The 22,081-nt window shown below is 45.5% G+C and overlaps 2 protein-coding genes across 2 annotated transcripts; one reads left to right on the top strand and one right to left on the bottom strand.

Moving 5' to 3' along the window:
* Positions 1 to 397: 397 nt before the first annotated feature.
* nyap2a (neuronal tyrosine-phosphorylated phosphoinositide-3-kinase adaptor 2a) lies at positions 398 to 12,154 on the bottom strand. Its single transcript, XM_076049689.1, has 7 exons — positions 11,577 to 12,154; positions 7,757 to 7,973; positions 6,730 to 7,043; positions 5,362 to 6,468; positions 3,881 to 3,991; positions 3,494 to 3,606; positions 398 to 1,815 (listed from the first exon to the last, which is right to left on the bottom strand). Exons 2-7 carry the CDS (start codon positions 7,957 to 7,959, stop codon positions 1,594 to 1,596), a joined length of 2,070 nt encoding a protein of 689 aa, XP_075905804.1. The 5' UTR covers positions 7,960 to 7,973; positions 11,577 to 12,154; the 3' UTR covers positions 398 to 1,593.
* Positions 12,155 to 13,426: 1,272 nt separating this feature from the next.
* On the top strand, positions 13,427 to 22,054 carry LOC142903806 (sodium/potassium-transporting ATPase subunit beta-3-like). Its single transcript, XM_076049644.1, has 7 exons — positions 13,427 to 13,908; positions 16,459 to 16,587; positions 18,270 to 18,368; positions 18,744 to 18,931; positions 19,175 to 19,225; positions 19,803 to 19,889; positions 20,032 to 22,054. Exons 1-7 carry the CDS (start codon positions 13,596 to 13,598, stop codon positions 20,197 to 20,199), a joined length of 1,035 nt encoding a protein of 344 aa, XP_075905759.1. The 5' UTR covers positions 13,427 to 13,595; the 3' UTR covers positions 20,200 to 22,054.
* Positions 22,055 to 22,081: the final 27 nt, after the last annotated feature.

Raw genomic sequence — 22,081 nt, 5'->3', positions numbered from 1 at the left:
CTTCCAACCAGAAACATCTTATGTCACCAAAGCGAAACTGCTGTGTTCTTCCTGTTTGTGGGAATGTTGCGGAACTGAAGAAGTGCACTTAGTTTAAAATCACAGCTTATCTCATTTAATGAGACCGCAAACGTAAAACTGTGTGTGTGCATATTCAAACATTAAAACCTCCCTGTGGCTGAGTGACATAGATCACAAACGTTTCACTCCAACATCCCAAAATGCTTTGCATCAGTCACACCACCGTAGACTTGACATCATGCTAATGAGTCAGCTTGATACCATTCACCATTAAATCAATATTTATCAAGCCTTTTCTTCATTGATCCCAGAAACTCAGACTGCTCTGTGGCTTTCAGATGATCCTGCAATAATTTGTGCCTGGAGGTTAAAATCTTTGTCACAGTTCTTGACCTACAGGAACTTGAGAATTGGCTGCTTTAAAGGTGATATTTGTTTTTAAAAAATCATTTAAAAAATCTATAAGGGGCAGCGGATTATTCGAGTAACCACAAACTGCTGTCGCTATACAACATATTCTAGTTACCTGCAGCTATGTGATCTTTGGTTGCTCAAACAACAACCAGCTTGGGCAAGCTGGTTTTGCACATTATTTTCCATTATAACTCGGAAGTCAGATTTCTCACAATCCACGTCACTTGTGTCAGTGGATGCTGAATCGTCGACTGATAAGAGGGAGCTGACATTGTCTTTTACAATGTGTAATGTGTTGTCACCTTGCAACAATGCTAAAGACAGCCATGGATGAATACAGCTGTTTTTACTGACCTAAAACTTGGAAACAAAACATGAAAAAGAAAATCTAAATTTTCCTGCAGGTCTTCAGTCTAAGTTTCTGGGACGGCAGATCACAGCAAACCAACCAACGACATGCCAAAATATTCTCATCTTAAAATAGTGCTTTTGTCATCATAATAAACTTTTTTTTCTTAAATATAAAAACATCATCACTTACTGACTTTGTCTTGCACGCACAAACAAGCATCACAGATTCTTTTGAAATATAAAAACATGTTGAGCGACACATTCAGGTCGTTTGTTTTGACACAGAAGAGTTCTATAAATCATCTTATTATTTTTTTTTTTTTTTACAGCGTTCTGCTACACGAGTGTCAGACTCATTTAAAAAACAAAAAACAAACAAAAAAACCATCCAGATCTTTTCCGGTGAAAAATAACAAGTAGAAACATGACAGAAACCTCTGCTACACCTGTATGGCCACACCTCCCTGCACTCTGATTGGCAGGCATAAAATCACCTGCTTTAGGGCTTGTGCGCGCACGTGTGCGTGTGTGTGTTGGCTGTTGCCGTTGGCTCAAAACGTAGTGCTTTTCACGTCACGTAAAAATCGACACAGGAAAAAAAGAAGAAAAGTAGAAAACAAAATGTTTCACCAGTCTACTCGTGTCCTGCGGCGGACTCACAGCCAATCAAACTAAAAAAAAAAACAAAAAACAAAACTAAACACTTTAATAATCATAACTAAAAGAGGTGTCAGTGTGGTGAGCGTGGCCTGACAGTTGCATCAATGCTCCGCCCAGCCGTCAGTTCCGCCTGTGCTTTTGTGCCCCTCAGATGGCCGTGTCCCAGAACACCGTGGTGGTCTGTCCGCTGGCGGTGGGCGGGGCAGAGTATGGCGGCGGCTGCTTCCTCTTCCAGCTGGGCAGGATGGGCATACTGTCCTGCTTGTACAGGTTCTTCTCGGGCCGCTGGCGAGCTTTGATCTCTCGGCACAAGATGCGTTTCTTCTCGATCATCTCCATCATGGTGGCGTCTCCGCAGAGCCACGGCATCTGGAAACAGCAGTGCAAAGGTCAGCGCCTGCGAGGTCGTCGCCGCCCCCCAATGCCGCTGTCCTGCAGCTGGTCAATGGCGGCGATGCATTTCGTTGCCGTCGGTTTTGGTGGTGGTCACACACTTTCTGATGGTGCATGTCACCTTTGGAGGCATGCTACATTTCTCTGTCATAGTATTACTTATTTTTCTGGTGTTTTGCACCTTTGTCAGTTTTGCATATCTTTTGCATGTTGTTGAATCTCTCTCTCTCTCTCTCTCTCTCTCTCTCTCTCTCTCTCTCACTCTCTCTCTCTATTTTGGGTCGTTTTGGAACTTTATTTTTTTCTCTTTTAATGGGTGCTCAATATCTCACTGGCATTTTTCCATCCCACCAACTTTTTTTTTGTTTTTTTTCAAGATGTGTACAATATTTTTGGACTACTTTGTATTACTCACACTACTTGTATTACTTTTCTTCCAGACCTTTTTTGCTCATCCCATTATCAAACCTGAGCACGCTGCAGACTATATAACATTTGGACAAGATGTATATTTAGCCTGAGTTTTTCAGACCTTCAGATGATTTAAAATCATCACTGTCAGAGTGTCTAAAAAATGTTATAACTGAAAATCTGTCTTGTTAGTCGGGCTCGTATGACTGATCGCGTTTTATCTGCTTGTGACTTAGTTCAATAGTTTATCCTGTGACCTCCCACAGAGAAGGTGTTTGGTTTGATCTCGGGGTTCTTGTTGCGTTCACTCGGGAGGCAGGAAGCAGCATCAGACTCAAACACTCACAGAGGAGAACTTGACACATGAAGGAACACAGATCTGTTTTTGATCTGTTGTCGGGGAACTGACACACACGGGATCAACAGACAGACACAGATGGACAGACAGACAGACAAAAGACAGACAGACTGGTTTATTTTTTTTTTTTTACATTCAGATTGTCAGTATGATGATCTTTTCCATTCTGTTTTAAAGACATTAATGTTTAGTACATTGACTTCATATGTTAACATAAATAGCGTTCAAATAGTCCTATTTGACTCAAAGATGAATTTATTGAATTATATTGGTTTGAGGGTATGAAAGGGTTTTAGTGTGGAAAAATTAGTGGATGTGGTTTGAACAAGCACAGCGGAGTTAGTAAAGGGGTAAAGGGGATTGTTAAAAATAATATATAAAAATTAATTTAAAATTGTGATTATTTCATAAGTAATGGACTTTTAGTGAGATTGGAAATATTGTATTCAAGTTAGTTCAATGTTGGTTAGAGTTAGTGTTAAGTTAGTATCAGTTAGTTAGTATCAAAGCTACATTAACAGTTAAAAATTCATTAAATTCAAACAGCAGATTGTATGCACAAAACTGAAGTTAAAAAACATCTTTTAAACAAAGAGAACAATTTGAGATTTCATACAGTTACATATTTACATTCAGCTATTCACATGTTCAAATGACAGTCATCTGATTGGATCAGTTTTAGGATTTAGGGGCATAGTTTTCTTTTTTAGTCATCTTCTCCTGTTTTAAAGTTTAGCAGAACCTTGTGCACAATGAGACCTATTTTTTCTCACGAGCTAACATTACAGTAGTGTCTGACATCCAATTAACAACACGGACGGTTTACAGACAGACAGACGGAGGACAGACGGACATTCACGGGATGCTGGTTTACATGTTTGGTACCTGGCTGAGGACGGGGTGATGTGGCTCGTGCAGGTGACGCTGAGGCGTCCCACCCGGAGAGGGAACCCCTGACGTCGAGGCTGAACGGCCGAGTTTACACGCCGACTTTGAGTCTGCAGAATATATATATAGACATATATGTATTTGCAAATCCACTCAAAAATGAAGCTCTGGAGACATAAAGGCTTAAGACTGTGTTCATCCTTCTGGAGTCTGAATAGAATTAGGCAGCGTCTGGATGACAAGATAGACTTACAACAAACACAATCATGCTTATTGAATCTCATTTTATGACTGATTCATTTCTATAAAGGTTTAAATAAGGATCTTATTGCGAAGGCAAGATAAGCTCTATGCCTCTGCTGTGTTTATCTTGTCTCCTCTCACCTCCTCCTGACAGCATCGTAGTGGGGCTGTTAGAAGACCTGCTGATCCTGCTGACTGGGCTCGACTGTCCATCTCTGTCTTTGCTGTCATGTCGGGGCATGGACCTTGACTCTACAATGGAGGGATGACGAGAAGGAGACAACGGGAGGAGGAGGAGGAGGAGGAGGAGGAAGAAGGGAGACGGAGAGAAGATAACATGTCGGTGAAACATAACACATAGCTTCCAAACTGGCTGCCAATGCACTATTTCAAAGGGACAGAAAGCCTTTTAAATCAAACTGATAAGACTGAAAACTACAGAGCAAAAAGAATTGAGATATCAAAGAAATGGGGAAGCAACATCCAGGTAATATGACGTGCTGAGCCTGGTAAAATCACAATTTTCCAAGTGAATTTTTTTCAACTGCCTTAGAAAGCAAGCAGAGCCGTCAAAATCTGACGTTTAACCTTTGCTCCGACCCTCAGTTTCAGCGTTCCGGCCGCCACACCACACCATGACCAGCAGATGTCTCTGTGGACACTCTCTGCATTTATTTAATAAAATATCAGCGGTTGCCATGGCAACACCGTCTCCATGCAGACAAAAATGAACTGATGATAATCCTCCTGCAGACGTTCTGTCTCTGCTCTGTCTGAGCAGAATCGATGGAATTACTTTTCATATCGGAGTCACACCGTCAGGGGTGACAGATCGGAAAATGACACGAGTGACGGATTTCAATAGTAGGGAAACAACGTCATTCAGCCGCAGTCGCTCCATCCGCCTACAAGACGCCTCCTGTGGCTTTCGTCAGAATATCTGTGCACTGGTTTCTGCTCTGGAAAGGGGACGAATGAATGTCTACAGTGAATGCCTAACAACGTGCACCTTCCACCTCTTGGCTCAGAGGACTTTTTGTTTTCCACATTATGTCCAGTCACACGCATTAGGGCTTAAGAACAAAGAAAAATGGCTGCTGCCTTGCAGTTTCTTCCAGCTACAAAGAAATGACACAAAATGTCCTTGATTTTTCCTTTGCCTTTTCGCACAGATAACCTTGGCACTAACTGTGTAACACTCATGCATTGTGGACAACAGGGACACATATTTAAAACTGAATCTTCTTTGTCCATCTTGCCATCTTGGATGGTATTCTCATATTAAAATAAGACGATAAAAAAAAAATCAGCACTGACAGTTTTTTTTCCTCTACCTGCGTGGTTTTAGCTTTAGCTTTAATCTGGTTTGGTTTAGCGTTTAACTCCATTATTCTTCAGGGCGACTCCCTGCGTTCCTACTGCACCTTGTGTTGTTACAACCAGCTCTGCTACAGTGCCTACATTTCCCAAACACTTTCCCTGGGTTCTAAACACGATGGACATGTGAGATAAATACAACGGACACAGGTAAAGTTCCATCGACATGCCAGGTCATATGTGAGATCCACTATGGTAGTGTGGCTGAGGTGTAGCACCGATATAGTACTGTTCCAATACTGTACCTTCACTTTCTCTACTCTTCCTGCCGCCACTTCCTTTTTTCATCAGGTGATGGAGGTTGTTGAGCTCCTCCAAGGGACTCGTCGGGGTCTGAGACCTCATGGATACGTTCTGCATTGAGCCATGGGTGGAGGAGGAGTTACTGAGCTTGGCCCCGCCCTCGCTGGCCCGGTGCGAGGACGAGGACGAGGAGGACGAAGAGCGCGGCATGCTTCCTCCCGCCATCAGGACGTCGTACGGTGGCGGCCTCTTCAGGCTCAGTGGGGTGAGAGAGCGCCCCATGCTGACCGGAGAGGGGCATGCCGATTGGCTGCGGGGGTAGCCGTGACCGCCGTGGGAGGAGCCAGAGGACTTATAGTAATTTGAGGGAAGGGGTGGAGCCGAGGAGCGACCGGAGGAGGTGATGGTATGCGTGGAGGAGGAGAGGTCTCGCTCGTGGTCCCGGTCTCGGTCCCGGTCTCGGTCTCGGTCTCGGTCCCGGTCTCGGTCTCGGTCCCGGTCCCGGTCCCGGTCTCGGTCTCGGTCTTTGCGATGTTTGCCGGAGCTCTGCGGGTGTTCACTCCCGCCCGACTTGCTGTAGGCGGCATTGTCCATCATAGGCAGACGGGTGACTTCTAAGGGGGTTAGAGGCGACTCGTCCGAGTTGGGAGAGCACTGAGCTGGTGCCGGGGGGAAGACGAGCAGCGGCGGGCGGTGCGTCAGCAGGTTGGGAAAGGGAGGCGGAATGTCGCAGAGGGAGCCGCGAGCCGCCCAGGCCTCTGGATCCATAAGGGCTGAGTGGCTGTCCTGCAGGAAGTCCTCCAGCATCGGGTACTTCATCTCCTCGTACACCGACTCGTTCTGCTCGTCATCATCAGCCTGTTGACCCTTCAGCTCCCTCAGGATGTTCCCCACCATCTCGATGTAGACGGGCTCCTCATCATCGGTGTCCCGCGAGGCGGGACTCTGGCTCCGGGATGAAGACTTGTCCCATCGCAAGGAAGACTTCTTGCCACCGTGGTTACGGATGTAGGATTCGTCAAAAGAGGTGCTGAGCTGAGTGTTTGGGTTCCTTTTGGGTTTGGGTGGTGGCATTCTCTTGATGTCCTCGCCGTAGAGATGACCTTGGGCTGCAGAGTTACAAAACAGAGCTTAAAAGTACTATCAACTGACAGGTTTCTGCAGTCCTGATGCCCTTTGGCAGGCTGTTCCAAAGCCTCGGACCATAGTGGCTGAATGCATGATGGATTTGGTCCGAACCCCTGGAATGATTAAAAGGCCGGTGCCAGAGGACCTCAGGATCCACGAGGGTTGACATGATAAAAGCATGTCCGATATATAAGATGGCCCAAGACTATTACGCCACTTAAAAATGAATGTGTGCTTCTGACCTTCAGCCTGCTCCAGCATCTCTTTGGTCTCCTGGGCGTCTCTCTTGCTGATCCCGCAGCCTCCGTCTACTGTCTCAGAGCTGCTGCTCAGCTTGGTGTTGGGATCCCTCTTGGGTTTCGGTGGGGGTTGTTTCCGGTTGGGGTTGGACTCGTCCTCCCCTCCACCCACCGAGTGGAGGGACTGGGATCGGACGGTGAAGCCTTGGCTTGGCGGTGGGAGGCGGTCCTGCGGTGCTGGCATGGTCATGAAACCCATCCTGAAGTGCTTGCCGGAGTATGCCCCGTCGGTCGCCATGGCAACATCTTCACCGATCCTAAAATAGAGGAAAACAAAGAAAGAAGGCTTGGTACCAGTGTACAGATCCAAGGGTGGTGTTATTGACATTAGGGTCAAATATCAAAATAATATCATTTCTACTTCAACCCTATTTATTCTTGTTGGATCAAACATTCCAACACAAATTTGGTTGTTCACCATTTGGGGTCTTCAAAGGGTGACCTAGATGTTTTATCTTGCCTTCGGTTTTTTGTTTACAGCTAAAGGTGATTATAAAACGGGACCAGCAACCTCCTCCTATTGTACTGTGGCTCTGAAACAAAGGTTTTGTGCTCAGGCTTAACAATGGCTTCTCAGCATTGCTGAAGGTCACAATATTGACATAACTGTTAATCTAATGGTGTTCAACTCTCCGTCTTGACCTCCACATTACAACATTGTTCGTGTCACTTCCCTCTGGCTACCATGCTGTGACTGCTTTTTTTCATTCACTTACATGCTCTGTTTCTATGTAATGCAATCGTCTTTTAAATGAAAAAACCTGTGGCCACAGTGGGAATCGTTTCATTTCATCGTGTAAATGTAGCTGTGCTCCCCACCTATTGCCAGCAAACAGATAAGACGCCTTACAACTGAAGACCCCCAGGGGAAAATAAACAAACAGACTGCCAATAAATGTAATTAAAGCCGCCTGTCAATGTCACAGGTGCTTTGCTCCTTGTTAGACAAGTTAGAAGATTGAATGTGTACCTCTTGATGGCTTCTTCCTGCCGCCTCTTCTTCTGGTGTTTTTCCTGCATATACGTCCAGTTGGTCTGGTTGCGAATACGGTCATTCTCCCTGGCGATGTCCGAGGCATTCTGGATCACCAGGCCGTCGTACGTCCGGAGGCCGCTGTCCTCCACGTACTGGAAAAATCTCCTGAAGGAGGATGTCTCCTCCTGGGACGTCATGGCTCCCCACAGACCTGAGAGAGGCACCAGAGGGTGGGATGTGTCATTCCACACTGCACTGGTCCCACTTGAGTAGGGAATCTGCCTGCTGCGCTAATCCACTTAATTAGTTTAACAGTTAGCGCTTTGTGAAGGGTGTCTTTGACTGTTCCTCACATTTTCAGTCACGGCTGATGGCTTAATCAAATACTGCAGTAAGTCACCCCCATCATTTTTACAAGGCTAGTCTTAAGTGGCTGAGGCTGGTGGTCCCAGTTTGGAGCCATGTCCAGGATACAGGACCCAGCGGTACTCAAACAAGGCTACCTCAATGGCTTTGCTTAGATGTGTCACTTCAGTTGGCTGGTTGCCAGTTGCTTAAGCCTTGCCACACACTAGACAGTTGACGCTAAGGCTGATACTGAGCGATGATTGGCATCCTGCAATGAAGGGCGTGTGGATGGAGCCTGACAGTCGGCTTGCTGCTTCTCCAAATGGCCCTCAAGTGTGTGCTGCCAATACCCATACATGTCTCGAATATCCAACATTCGATACTCCTGATTTAATTTACCCGCAAGGGAAGTCTTACATTAGCCAATGAAGAAAGCTGAACGAGAAGATGTCTAGCAATGTTAGCTGCAGTCTTGAATCTGGCTGTTCTGGGTGGAGTTTGAATCTTCCAAACTACAGTCACGACGAAACAGTGCCGACAGTCACACATTTGCACAAACTAACAACATTTTGAGAGGAATTTTTCAATCCCTTTTGGGGAGATCAAGCAAAAAATGATCTACCAAAGAGATCTAAACAGACGGTTCAGTGATGCTGGTATCAATTATCAATGCTGTCTAACAAGAGCGCCCACTCTGGTACGGCTGACTGCTAACTCTAAAAAAAGCATCCTGTGATGATACTACATGAACGCAGGGACAGCAACCAGCAGTTGTCTGGTCATTCTTAAGAAGCCACGGTGCACTGACACTGAAAGGCAAGAAGAGGCCCTTTTACAAATCACCCAATTAAGAAAAGACGTGCTGACCTCTTGTGGATGATTATACCTCAGCAAAGACCTAATCTTTGGCTGGAGAGACATTTGGGTTCATCATCATCTCAGTTATTTGCCTACTGGGTTTATATAATGAATGGATGAAATATTAAGGGGGGAATGAGTAAATGAGCAACAAGATACTGAGTGTCTTGATCTTGTACTGGAAGTGCTGGGCAGGAGAAGCAGGGCTAGACCAGTGATCCGCATCAGCAGTTTTCTGGCAGCTCACATGCTTCCTGTAATCTGGACGATTTCAGGGTTCAGACAGGTTTCACGTTCAAGATGGTTTACTGCCTGTGAGTGTGTGTGTATGTGCGGGTGTGTGCTTTTTCCCAGCATGTGGCAATGTCGATAAGGTTACGGCAAAAGCATTTTTTCCCCATGACACAGGCACATTCAAAAGTTAAAATCTCTCTCTCTCTCTCTCTCTCTCTCTCTCTCTCTCTCTCTCTCTCTCTCTCTTTCTCTCTCTCTCTCTCTTTCCAGCTCTTGCTCTCCTTTCTCTCATGCCCTCCATCTCTCGTATTGCTCCCCTCCCCCACCCCTCCGTCTCTCAGCATCCTTCTAAAAATGGAACGGGGAGTCAGCTGGTGGTATCCTAGCAACAGCAGCATCTCCCACAGGAGCATGATGTAATGCTTCCTGTCCACGGGTGAGGAAGAGGAGCAAAGGAAGAGGAAGGGGGGCTAGCGGTGTTGGAAGGGAAGTTCAGGGGAGGGCATCTGACCTCACTTGAGGTACGTCTATTTTTTTCTGTGTGACTTCTGCCTACAAACAACACCCCCTTCCCGCCTCACTCCCCACACCACCCCCCTGCCCATTTGCACTGCCATGAGCGAGTCCATATTGGCGCAGCTGTGATCTCAATATTTGATCATGGCAGAAGGAAAGGGCTTGGATTGGAGCTCCACAACCTACATTTTATGTTAGTAGATCAAGGGTGCCACAACAGTTTTTAAGGTTGTACATGAGAGCAAAATGGGTTGCAATGAACTGGTGACTTGTCCAGGTAGGGTGGACGTCACTCACAAAATTATAAACGGGGACAGACTCCAGTACCTTCAGGTGACCCTGAGTGGAGGACAAAGCAGAAAAATGGATGGAAGGACAGAAGTTGGAACAAAATGATGTCAAATGAGTACACGGGGGTGTTGTGTTGTATTCAACCGGTATTTTGGGTTGGAATGAGTGGCATCATCCTCAAAAGCAGAAGGCTAACATGCTGCAACTTTACGGAGGTCAACACTGGTTGTCATGTGTCTTAGCTTCATATAGCGGTGGAGCTAATGGCCCAGTCAGCTCAACTCAGCAGAGGCCACCTTGACACTGGGGACTCAAGGTGCAGATAATGACTTCAGGACAGGCTGGAGCATGAAAATAGGTGAAGCTCTCAGAGGGACAGAATGAAATCTCCAATTAAGGAAAAAAATACTAATCATTTTCATTCATAGTTACCAGTGGAAATGACTGCCCCACCAAACTTAAAGCAACACCATGAGAGTAAAAGGTGAATGTGATTTGCATCTTGTTTAACTGTATTTTAAAACTGAACAAAACTGAGACATTTTAAAATATAACACCCCCCTAAATAAGTGAGATATATTTAAATATAGAATTTTGAGTTGTAACAGACATTCATGCAAGCCGCTGTCAGAAGACCCCAGAGGTAGAGGTTGGTATTACATGGCCGGAAAGGCTATAGTTGCACGCTAAGTTGCAAAATCTTTGTGACATGACACATAGATGTCTTTCACAAAATACTTACAGAGCTGCTGGTGTATATGATTCCATAACGATGCACTGTCATTGTTTCAGCATTTGCTTTTCTGCAGTGCTAATCGGCCAAGATGGGCCTTACGACAAACCTGACCAGGGTGTACCGTGCCTCCACAGGAAAACTGGGATAGGCTCCAGCATTCCCAAAGTGTGTAGATGATGAGAAGAAAATGGATGGATGGATGGATGGATGAATGAATGGATCAAGGAATGGTCAGTCAAGGTGATTCATTCTCATGTAAAATCTAGGTGGTGACCTACAAATCAATGTTTTGTAACCAGTCGAGTGACTCTCCCCACCTGAGGGATCTTGTGTGGCTTTTTTGTGTGTGTTTTCCCCCCAGCCACAGACTCAAACACACTGAGGTGTTTGTGGCTAATCAATAATATCGATCAAGTCAAAGCAACGTTGAAACGTGTTTGGGACTGAACTGCTCCTCGGGCCAAAAGTTTGGCCGGTCTCTACGACACATATGGATGACTCTTTCAAAGTAAGAGTCCTCATCTCACCTAAAATGGAATTCTCTTAATCCCATTTAATCCAAGATGGCGGCCACGTTGGGGGACGCAACGTTGGCGTGTCTGAGTCAAATGTTCGAAACAAAACACATCAAGAAGGAGTCGCGGCAGCTGGCTGGGATCGGTCCCAGAACGACAATGAAACAGAATGATGATGTGTCTCACAGAGAAGAAGAGTGAGAGGTGTGAATGGAGTGGATGGCGGCGAGGCTGAAGGGAAGCAGGGGGAACGTGGAGCATGTGGAAACCAACAGGCACGAGGAGGCTGAAATGCAGAAGGTGAGAAGAGGCTTACCGGAGGATCGGCGTGGACTCAGACTCCCTCTATCCCTCCTTCCATCCCTCCTTCAGTGTCTCCTTCCCCTGCTGTCTTCTTGTCCTCAGCTCAGCCCTCGCTGTCTCCTCGCCTCCTCTCCTTTCTTTTCCTCTCCTCTCTCCTCTCCTCTCCTCCCTCCTTCCCTCCTTCAGTCCTAGCCGTGCAGAACAAAGATGGAGCGGCGAAGCTCCCTGCCCTCCTCACGGATCTCTGCGGCTCGCCGTAAACGATGACTCGTCCGCTCCGCCGCCGACGTTAATCCACATCCACCCTTCAACACCTCCTTCCTCTCCTCCTTCCCTCTGTCCTGTCATATATATTCCCCACAGCTGCACAAATCACAACTCGTACGCACACACACACACACACACACACACACACACACACACACACACACACAGACACACGCTCGCTCTCTCTCTCCCTCAGACACACACAGACGCTCGTACGCATCCCTTCACACACTCCCCCTCCCGACACACACACACACACGCGCACATTCCTGACAAGAGTCGCCACAAGAAACGAGAGGGTGAAACCACGGCAACCTGACAGCATCCTAACCCTGTGGTGACTCCTCCCCCTGCTGCTGAGCAAGTGAGAGAGCGAGAGAGACCTAGGAGAGAGAGGGAGTGGAGGGAGAGGAGAGGAGAGGAGAGGAGGAGGAGAGGTCACACATTTTATTTCTTTTTTTATTCATTTATTTGCACAGAATGATCGCAGCCATGTTCTCCTCCTCCACTGTGTGTGCGTGCTGATGGCAACACCTGGCAGTTGGTCACATGATGTCCAAGTGATGACATGGTTTCACAGATTCACAGCAAGGCTGCGAGGTGAGCGTAAACCGTTGGAGGCAGGGTGGAGGTGCTTCCGCTCGACATCAGCAGCAGCAGCAGCAGCAGCTGTCAGCCATGACACTAGAGACGCCTTTTAGGATGTCAGAAGCAAATTTAAAGCCAATCAGCTGGGGAATGAGTGGAGAAATCAACATTTCACATGAAACAATTAAATGCGTCTGATTTTACTTTGACCCGTGACCCATGTGCTAATGCAAACGGGAGGAAGCATTTGACCTATACTGCATCCACCCACCAGGGGGCCGTCCAGATGTTATATCTTTGTCTCGTAGGCTCATATCCCCCTGAGCGCTCGCATGTCTCCCTGTCACATATGGCCAGTGACTCACGAGGGCTTTCACCCGGATGCAGTCACTCACAGTCGAAAAACGTCAGAGTGACGATGAGAAACAAGCGACTGGACGCTGGTTTTGGCTGCGATGGAATCGGGTCGCATCCAAACTAAGAGGATGTCATTCCAATGCTGTGGCTTCCTGGGGCTCTTCCCATCGAGTGTCACTTCTCAAATTGCCTCCATATTGCCTCTGTGTGTGTGTGTGTGTGTGTGTGTGTGTGTGTGTGTGTGCGTACATGTGCGTGACGTCATCATCATGCCGTCCTGCTTTTGTCCAATGGCGTATCACGTGTGTGGTCATGTGATGTGCCATCAGTGGCACATGTGGTTACATAATTTCAGAATCAGTTTGGTGTAAAAACGACTTGAGATCAGGTGTGAGCTTCATTTGCCTCTCAAACAACATGGAACCTGAAGTGTCTTCCATGCACAAAATGTGAAATTTCTACTGTGACAAGACACCTTAATGGTCTGTCATCTCAGTATGACACACTATTATCATGGTCATTTAATACTTCACACGTCCGACAGAGATTTTTTTTTTTAAGCATATAGATGCATGCAGAGCGCGTCCCAGCATCTCCCCCAACCCCTCAGCCCGAGGCAGCCCGCACTACGCATGCGCCTCGTTCTGCAGCAGTGCGTGCGTGCGCGTGTGTATGAGTGTGTCTGTGCGGTGGCTGCCGAACGAGCGCTCTCTCTCCTCCAACTGACGGATAGGTCGGTGCTACCCGCCTCTTGCCAGCGTTCAGTGTTAATTAGCCCGGGTCTAATTATTAGTCTGGGTCGACCTGCATCGCCGTCGTCATGTCAGCCAGCCCGCAGGAGCAGAACCAGGAGCCGAACCAGGAACCAAATCAGGAGCCGAACCAGGAGCCGAAAGAGGAGCCGAAAGATGAGGCGAAGGAGGAGGTGAAGGAGGAGGTGAAAGAGGAGGTAAAGGCGGAGGAGAAGCAGGAGAAAACCGAGGAGACGATAGAGGAGAAGAAGGAGGAGAAGAAGGAGGAGAAGAGGGAAGGGAAGAAGGCGGAGGAGAAGAAGGAGGAGAAGGAGTCCGCCTGGAATGCCATCTACAACCCGAGGACCGGGGAGTTCCTGGGCCGGACCGCCACCAGCTGGGGTGAGGAGAGCGACGGTTCCGGTTCTGCCTGTTCAGGGGTTCACAGCTGCGGTTCCGATCCGTCTGAGAATCGAATCTAATGCGAAAGAAAAGCATGAAGGGACAATTAGGAGGGGATATAATTCGGATCTGAAAGGGGGGGATGTGTGTGTCTTTGCGTGTGTGTGTGTGTGTGTGTGTGTGTGTGTGTGTGTGTGTGTGTGCGTGCGCGCGCGCGCGCGCCTGTGCGCGTGCGTATTTGAAAGCGTATTGATTTCCATTGCTGTCATAAATTCATGTGAAAATATGGCTGCGCTGTGTTTAGGCCATCTGGTTGAATATTGGTTTTTACATTGACAGCAACTAAAACCAGGCTGCATTAATCACCGAGCCAGATCATCAATGAGATGTAATGGGCAGTTTCCTGGTTCTGTGCTGTCTGTCTGGCGTGCTGGTCGGCTCTTCCATCGAAGGAGAAAAGACCTGCTTGTGTGCAGGAGGACCCAGTGAGGCAGTCTGAGGAGGAGGTTCATCCAGGCTGCAGCAGCGGTCCAGCTCTTTGATGGATCTCCTTCCTCCTATAGGTCCATCTTCTAGCTTTTCATGGCATCAGGTGAATTCCTCAGCTGAGGGCCTTTGGTGCTGTCCCTTGAGAGTCCCCATACATATTCCCAAGGCCAGACCCCCATACATTGTCCTGGTTTCAGGTACATGAGGATCACTCAGTCACTCACTCAGTCCTAAGAGGTCCTAAATCGTAATCATACAAATCAGATGTTTCGCTAAGATGGTAGGTAGAGATTTGGATTAGGTTCCCAGCCGGGAATGATGGTCTCAAAGGTTGTTCTTACTTTGTTGTACTGGGTAATCAGCTCTCAAGGGAGACACTTGAGACATTGATAGATGTTCCTCAGAATTTGAGACAGAAGGAGAATAAGACACCTAGTGGATAGGTATGAAATGACAGGAACGGTGAAAAATCTGAATGTAGCCTTCACCAAGCTCCTTTAAGTATGCATAATGCACTGCGGCATCTTGAAACAAAAAGCAGAAGCAAGCCGGCTGTTCCCTTCAGGGGTCAGCTTAGCGAATTGATTAGAATCTCTAATTAGGCACACGTGTTAAAGTCAGATGCCCTTCCTGACACAACCTCTTGCATCGACATGGGGTTGGACACTGAAGGGCGCCCCCTTGAGGCTGCGTTGTTGGTGTTAGCTGGCTGAGGATGGAACCCGGACACTCCACCACCCGGCCAGTGTCACAGCGATGGCACAGCATCTTAAAACGACCTGGCTGAATTACGGCTCGGCTCTTCGCTAAAACCAGGCCCTCTTTTATCAGAGGACCCCAGGGTTTTTTTTTTATGTCGCCTGAAATGGTCTTTGAATGCAAAGTGTGTCCTGCCAGTAATGCAGAGTATATTTCATTTGGGCAGCGCCGTGGTTTGACTCTGAGCAGGAACGCAGCCCCTCTTAGTGTGTTTCTAGTCCTCTTTTTTTGTCCAGAGTATAATAACACAAGGCCGTGAAATATATATTTATTTGAGCCAGTTACATAATCCAGCAGTTAGCTGGCAAAATGGGTTTAAAGGCAGAACCGTGACACTCAGACGTGGACTGGAGTTGCAGGTGAATCTTTTTCCAATAGAATCCCCAAAAAACACATGAAAATGAGCAACTATTTAATTATTTATGAAACAGTGTCACGATGCTTCTGATGACTGTAAATTCCCGGGAACAGTTTCCGTTGACGCCTGCGATGAGGCTGCAATCTCAGAGCAGTGTAACAGAACCATTTGCTGCAGGCAGCCTGCTGCTGTTTTCCAGGTGTGCACTGCGACGAGGAGGCACAGCGAGAGATTCTCTCTCACAACTGCATGTTAAATGTCCTTTTCCTGCAGAGCTACACAAAGGTGCTGCAACGCAGCATAACAGAATGACGAAATTTGCATCATTGAAGCTTTATCCAACAATTACCAACCAATCATAGCTACTCAGTTGTAGAATTGCCAGTTCAGCCAATCAGTCAAAACTCTCAAGACATAATTCCTCACGAAGGGTTGGAAAATGAGTAAAATATGAGATATATTTCACTAATTTTCCGACCCTTCATGAAGAATTATGTAAAAAAAAAAAAAATCCTGAAAACATCCTATTTAGCCCTCTGTTTACAGCTTCCTTCAAAAAAAAGCTGTGTTTTTATGTTCTCACTAAAACCTGATGTTTTGTTGGACCTTCCAAATCTGTCGGAAAAAGGACAAACGACAAGCAGGTCTCAGATGTGGGAACCAACACCTCGCCGGGGGTGTGGTCACTAACACACGTGAGATGTATCACTGCTATTAGTGACATCACAAAGGGCTTACTCCCAGAAAGACTATTGTTAGAACATTGGTTATGCGTTTTACAGAATATGGGACCTTTGATTTTATGTAGACATGAATGCAGATGTGCAGTCACTGCTGGTGACTGTGGGGTTGACAGTGGGACTTGCGTGGTGGTCGAGTCTACTGTTTTGTTTTTTTTTGTTTGTTTGTTTTTAAAGCAGCCATGTTAAATTGTCTCCCTTCAGGTCTCATCCTGCTCTTCTACCTCGTCTTCTATGGGTTCCTGGCGGGAATGTTCACCCTCACCATGTGGGTGCTGTTGCAGACCTTAGATGAAAACGTTCCCCGCTATCAGGACCGGGTGGCCAACCCAGGTGAGCACTTGACTTGACCGCCGGACCGTACGTTTAACCTTTTACTTCCTCTTCCTCTTCACATCTTTCATGGTCACCTGTCATGACCATCTGTCATTGGCATTGACAAAATAAACCGACATGAAGGATTCTCTAACCCAGTTTTCACGACACAATCACCTGCTTCAGCTTCTACAAAGCCACCTTTATTTCCATAAAATGCTCAATAGATAGATAGATAGATAGATAGATAGATAGATAGAGGGAATCCCTGAATGTCATGAAAAGAAATCCATTGGACAACGCCAAGGTCTGACATAAACAAAACTGTCATCACAAGCAGGGATATTTTTTAACCCAGCATGTATTATTAAACAATCTCACGGCTCAGACCATAACAAATGTGAGTGGTGCGTGTTGGAAATTTAGCTACGGAGAAAAACGTGATCTAATAAAATTGAGGTCTCCAGTAGATTCAAAGGTTTTTAATTAATACGTGAAAATCTAAACGGAAAAAAATCCTTTTAGATCATTGAAGATGATCCAGCCATGGAGGTGAAGAAGGTACAAACTGGCTATGACTTGCCAGTGGAAGCTAAGCTGGCTAATGGAAAATGGATGAGGATTTTTTTTTTTAGAACGTTACATATCAGGATGGGGTTTTTGGTGGAAGGAGGCGGAGGATGAAGAGGAGGAAAATTCTCATTAAAATGCGGTGACGTTTGTTTTTTTTTCCACCAGAGAATAACGTTTATCGTTCTGGAGAGCAGCCATCTTACTGCGGTTTAAACATATAAAATTTGATTTTGTCCCTTGACATGTTTTTTCCCCCTCCCAGCAATGTCTCAACTATTTCCTCTTCAGGACATGGGAACGAGATGAATAGTCCTCTGAAGCCCCTCTAAGAATAACAACCCTCTGCTGCTTGCAGTAGTCACACAACAGAGCGAGCACCACAGGGAATACACAATAAATCTCAGAATTGTGCCTTTTTTTTTACCATCTTCCCATCAGAGATAGCGCAGCTGAGGCTCTGGAAGCTGTAATTACAAAGGCCTATATTTACATTAGCATCCTATGTTAAATATTTATGGTCCATACAAGTGTATCATAAGGATGCAGAAATAATGCTCACTCTGGAAAACGTCTTTAATTAAGGACAAGGCTGGTATAAATAGTGTGGCTAAAAATAGTCCTTGTGCTGTCTCCAGTATTCTCTTTGAAGGCCAAAAAGATTCCTGCTATTAAAAATGTTTTGATTTGATCTTTTATACAATGAATAGGTCAGCATTTTAAAAAATAATAGTTTGCCGTTCTTGACAGTCGTGCTTGTCTGTGTTCATCTGAGGCAAAGACTGATTTCAGTACTTTGTTGGTTGTAATAATTATTTTTGCTGTGATAATGTAGGACAAACCAGGGTGAAGATTGTTCTAATCAAGTGTCATGGTAACTAATTAAATTACTGAAGATTTGTGAGGCCGTAGGACTGCTAAGTTGGAGACCTCCTCAGATAGACGATGTCATGCTCAAATCTTGAATCTTGCTGCATCTCGCTGCAGCCAGGCTTCAGCTGTGATCTAAACAGGAAGTTGTCTTTAAGCTTATCCAGGCTTTTCATCTAAATCCTTACTGGAATGGATGAACATGGGAATTGTGAATCATTCTAAAATTCTGCTTCTGGGTTATTGTGTTTTTTGTGCAGGTTTGGTGATTAGCCCTCATGCAGCTGAAATAACCTTCAACCGCAGTGACCCGGCAGACTACAACCATTACATCAAACAACTGAACGAGCTCATGCAGAGTGAGTTCAGTACCACGACCTGCACTGCCGCAGTGCCACGATGAGTTCACGGACATTTAGAAGTCGGGTTCAGTCTCGGTGGTTGTGAAGATACATTAGCGTTCACGAAAACAGAGTGCAAAATATATATATTTGCATAATAATGAAACACCTTGAAGTTTAATAATCGGCAATTTCTCAAGAAGAAATAAATCACTGCTGTGTGACGCATTTAATACTGAATTCATTAGCGGGTCACATATTTTCTCATCAAACACTGCAAAATAGACCAAATTAAATAATAGACTAATAAAAAATTAGAAAAGACTAATAACTAAAAAAAAGACTAATCAAAAACTAATAGACTAATGCACAACGGCCTCCATGTCTCTGCAGCTTACAACGACAGTCTTCAGGAGAGCAACGAGCTGTGCATGGTGGGCGAATACACCGACCAGGACAAGGAGCCGGTTAAGAAGGTCTGCCAGTTCAAACGCAGCTCCCTGCGTCAGTGCTCCGGTCTGCCCGACACCAGCTTCGGATACGCCGAGGGGAAACCATGCATCATCCTCAAGATGAATCGGGTCAGCAAAGCACGCAAACACACACACACACACACACACACACACACACACACACACACACACACACACACACACACACACACACACAGTCAATCTGTTCACATTGTCATTCATAAACAAACAAGCTTGGCCTCAGTGGGGCTCTTTAAGTTTTCCTGTTACAGCCAGGCTGGGCTGTTTTGCATTGTGATGTCTGTAATCTGGTGTCATTATCTTGGGGGCTTATTGTCTGTATGTCTGCAGGTGATCGGGCTGAAACCACAAGGAGACCCCTACATCAACTGTACTGCCAAGGTAACATGCGGCAACGCAGATTAATGCGGCGATCGCACCTCTTCAATGTAACTGTGCACGTGCCGCATGAGGACGGAAAGGCTTGGAGATTTTCAGCTTAAATACTGCAAGTGGCTACAGGAAGCAGAACTGGGTGCTCCGATTAGATGACGTGTGCAAGGTGCACAGATTTTGGTGTTATGAAAAGGATAATGTGGTAACCTTGTGTTTATAAACAGGGATGAAAATACAGCATTTGTAAATTGGATATGTTAAAAGGTTTAAAGTTCCTCTGTATTACAAATGTAAAATAAAGCTTAAACGCTTGGTTTTCTACCTCCTGCTAAAACTGAAGCTAAAGTTTTTGGACGTATCCACGTATTTGAAAGGGGACAAAGCAGTTTCCAATAACTGGGCATGAGTATCGGTACCCTTTGTGACATCATAAAGGGTTGATTTAAAGAGCTGGGGTGTACTACACGGTGTGTGAAAAGTGGAACAAACAAAAGTAGTAGAGTGAGAATTTTACATAACATGGGACTGTGTGTATTTGAGCACAGATGCTTTAAATAACTCATTCTCACCGTCTCTCCGTTAGAGAGACACCCAGTTACAGATGCAGTATTTCCCGACGGAGGCTCGTCTGGACAAGATGTTTTTCCCCTACTATGGGAAGAGGGCTCATGTAAGTGATAACTGACGCAGTGTTCCTTCTTTCGCTTGCACAATCACATTTTATTGTCGTGATATATTTCGTTATGCTGTCCACCTCTGTGTTCTATCTGACCTCTCTGCATCTACGTCTCTACCTCACTACCTGTTTATAGGCCAAGTACGTGCAGCCGGTCGTTGCAGTGCAGCTCTTGCTGGCAAAGGAGGATTTTAACGTGGAGCAGACGGTGGAGTGTAAAGTCGAGGGCTCAAACTTGCGCAACAATGACGAGCGGGACAAGTTCATGGGCCGGGTCACTTTCCGGGTCAAAGTGTCGGAGTAAGCGGACGCAACAGTTGCCACGAAGAGCACAAGCTGGGTTTAACTGGAAACGATATCTCCAGTTCCAGACACTTTGTAATTCAAACCTGATCTAATCCGGAACATCTGAATCTGGTTTATTCTGTTCAGACTCTTATGAGGAAACCAGGTCTGGAGCACTGAGAGCTGAATATTGTAATGATTAGGGATCGGGCCCAGTTAACCCCTGACCTTGTTCAATTCGCTGTACTTAGTGGTCTCGATCTGCTCCTCTGTAGACTAACAGAAACCAGAGTGACTCTGGTATAACCTGTTCAGACAGTTGGAGCAGATTAGGTCTGTTATGGAAGCATGTGAGCCCACTGCACAATAATGTGTTGTTTTAAACTGTATGTCTAATAGTGATGTAAAAAAAAAAATATATAACAATATTATAATCCCAGCAGTGTGAAACAGAGCAGTGCAGCAGAAATTTGTTCCAGAAACTGAAACTGAGTGTAACGTTGCTCTGGATTTGCTAATGGAGCTGGTGAGTAATCAGATTACTGTCAACCAACCTCAAATCTTAACATAACAGAAACTGCCGGTGTGAGAATGAGCACAATATTAAAGATTTTAGAGTTTTTGGATTTTGGCTGTGAATGCATTTCATTCCAGAGCAGAAAGTAGATCAAAAACAGTTTAGAGACCGATTTTCTTAGCCATGTTGGATTTTCAATAGGGTTAAAGAATTCATGAATGCTGCTCACTGGTATGAGAGTAATCTGATTAACCGCCTCTGTTTTAAATGTTTTTAAAATTGACGCGAACCCACTGCCAATGTTTCATACACATTTGGAATTATTTAGACTTTTTCTATGTGAGAGATACTTCTAGTTCTTGTGTTTACACTGACCCAGTAACTGTAAAATGAAACGTACAGGTGCAAATTGTAAGATACATATACAGCTGTCATTTAAACCTTAAATGCTGAAAAAAAAAAAAAATTAATTACAACAAATTAACCACGGGATGTGAGGTAACAGCCGTGGTGTTGCGTTTGCAGAGACATCAACTTGAAATGGAACAGAGCGGTGAGTTTGCCAAGTTTCAAAAGGTGCTAGCTTCTCTGGTTGCCATAACTACAGCCAAAGATCACGACACAGCCCAAGATGACCACAGCAGACTCCTCTCAGGTTACTTTTGGTGCTATGCTGCCCCCTTGGCTTTTGGCTTCTATCTTACAACTTGCACCTTAGATCTGGGCCAAATATTATAGATAATAAATAATACGCTTAAGAATACTTTATAAAAAGGATTACTAAACACTGTTTGAGCACAATGCTTCACCTGCTGGGACCCGCTACAGGCTGGGACCCAACACACAGACCCCCACCCACTCAAACCCAGTCTGCTCATCTGTCAGCAATAAGAGAAGAAGAAAGTTCTGCTCCACTAACACCACTGTGGTTCCCTCTCACCCCTTCAGAGTCTTGTCCCTTTCACGGGCTTCATCAAACATAAACATTCTCAAACATAATGAAAACAATGAGCTCCTTTCAGTGTAATCCTGACTGCTGCCAAATGTACAGTTGTTATTATTATTATTATTATTATTATTATTATTATTATTATTACTATTTTTTTTGTAAATGTGAACTTGAGTGTGATTCCTATGACTATAATGTTGTGTGATTATTACTATACAAAAAATGACATCGGAAGACAACCTATCATTCTTCAGTAACACAATTTAATTCATCCAGTCTCAGACGTGTTTAAGTGTTTTTATCTTCAACAAATGACATGGAATTGTGTGCCGGTCGAGGCAGATGGACGCCCTGTCTAGAATTCTATCAATAAAACATTCTGATTCTGGACTCTTTGCCTTGCCAAACTGCGGCGCGTGTTTATTGGCTGGACAG

Source organism: Nelusetta ayraudi, unplaced genomic scaffold (genome assembly GCF_046127955.1).
Source record: "Nelusetta ayraudi isolate G7.1 ecotype Tasmania unplaced genomic scaffold, CSIRO-AGI_Nayr_v1 ptg000120l, whole genome shotgun sequence".
Lineage (NCBI taxonomy): Eukaryota > Metazoa > Chordata > Actinopteri > Tetraodontiformes > Monacanthidae > Nelusetta > Nelusetta ayraudi.
Note: the sequence above shows the minus strand (reverse complement) of the source record. Positions and strands in the feature narration are given on the sequence as shown.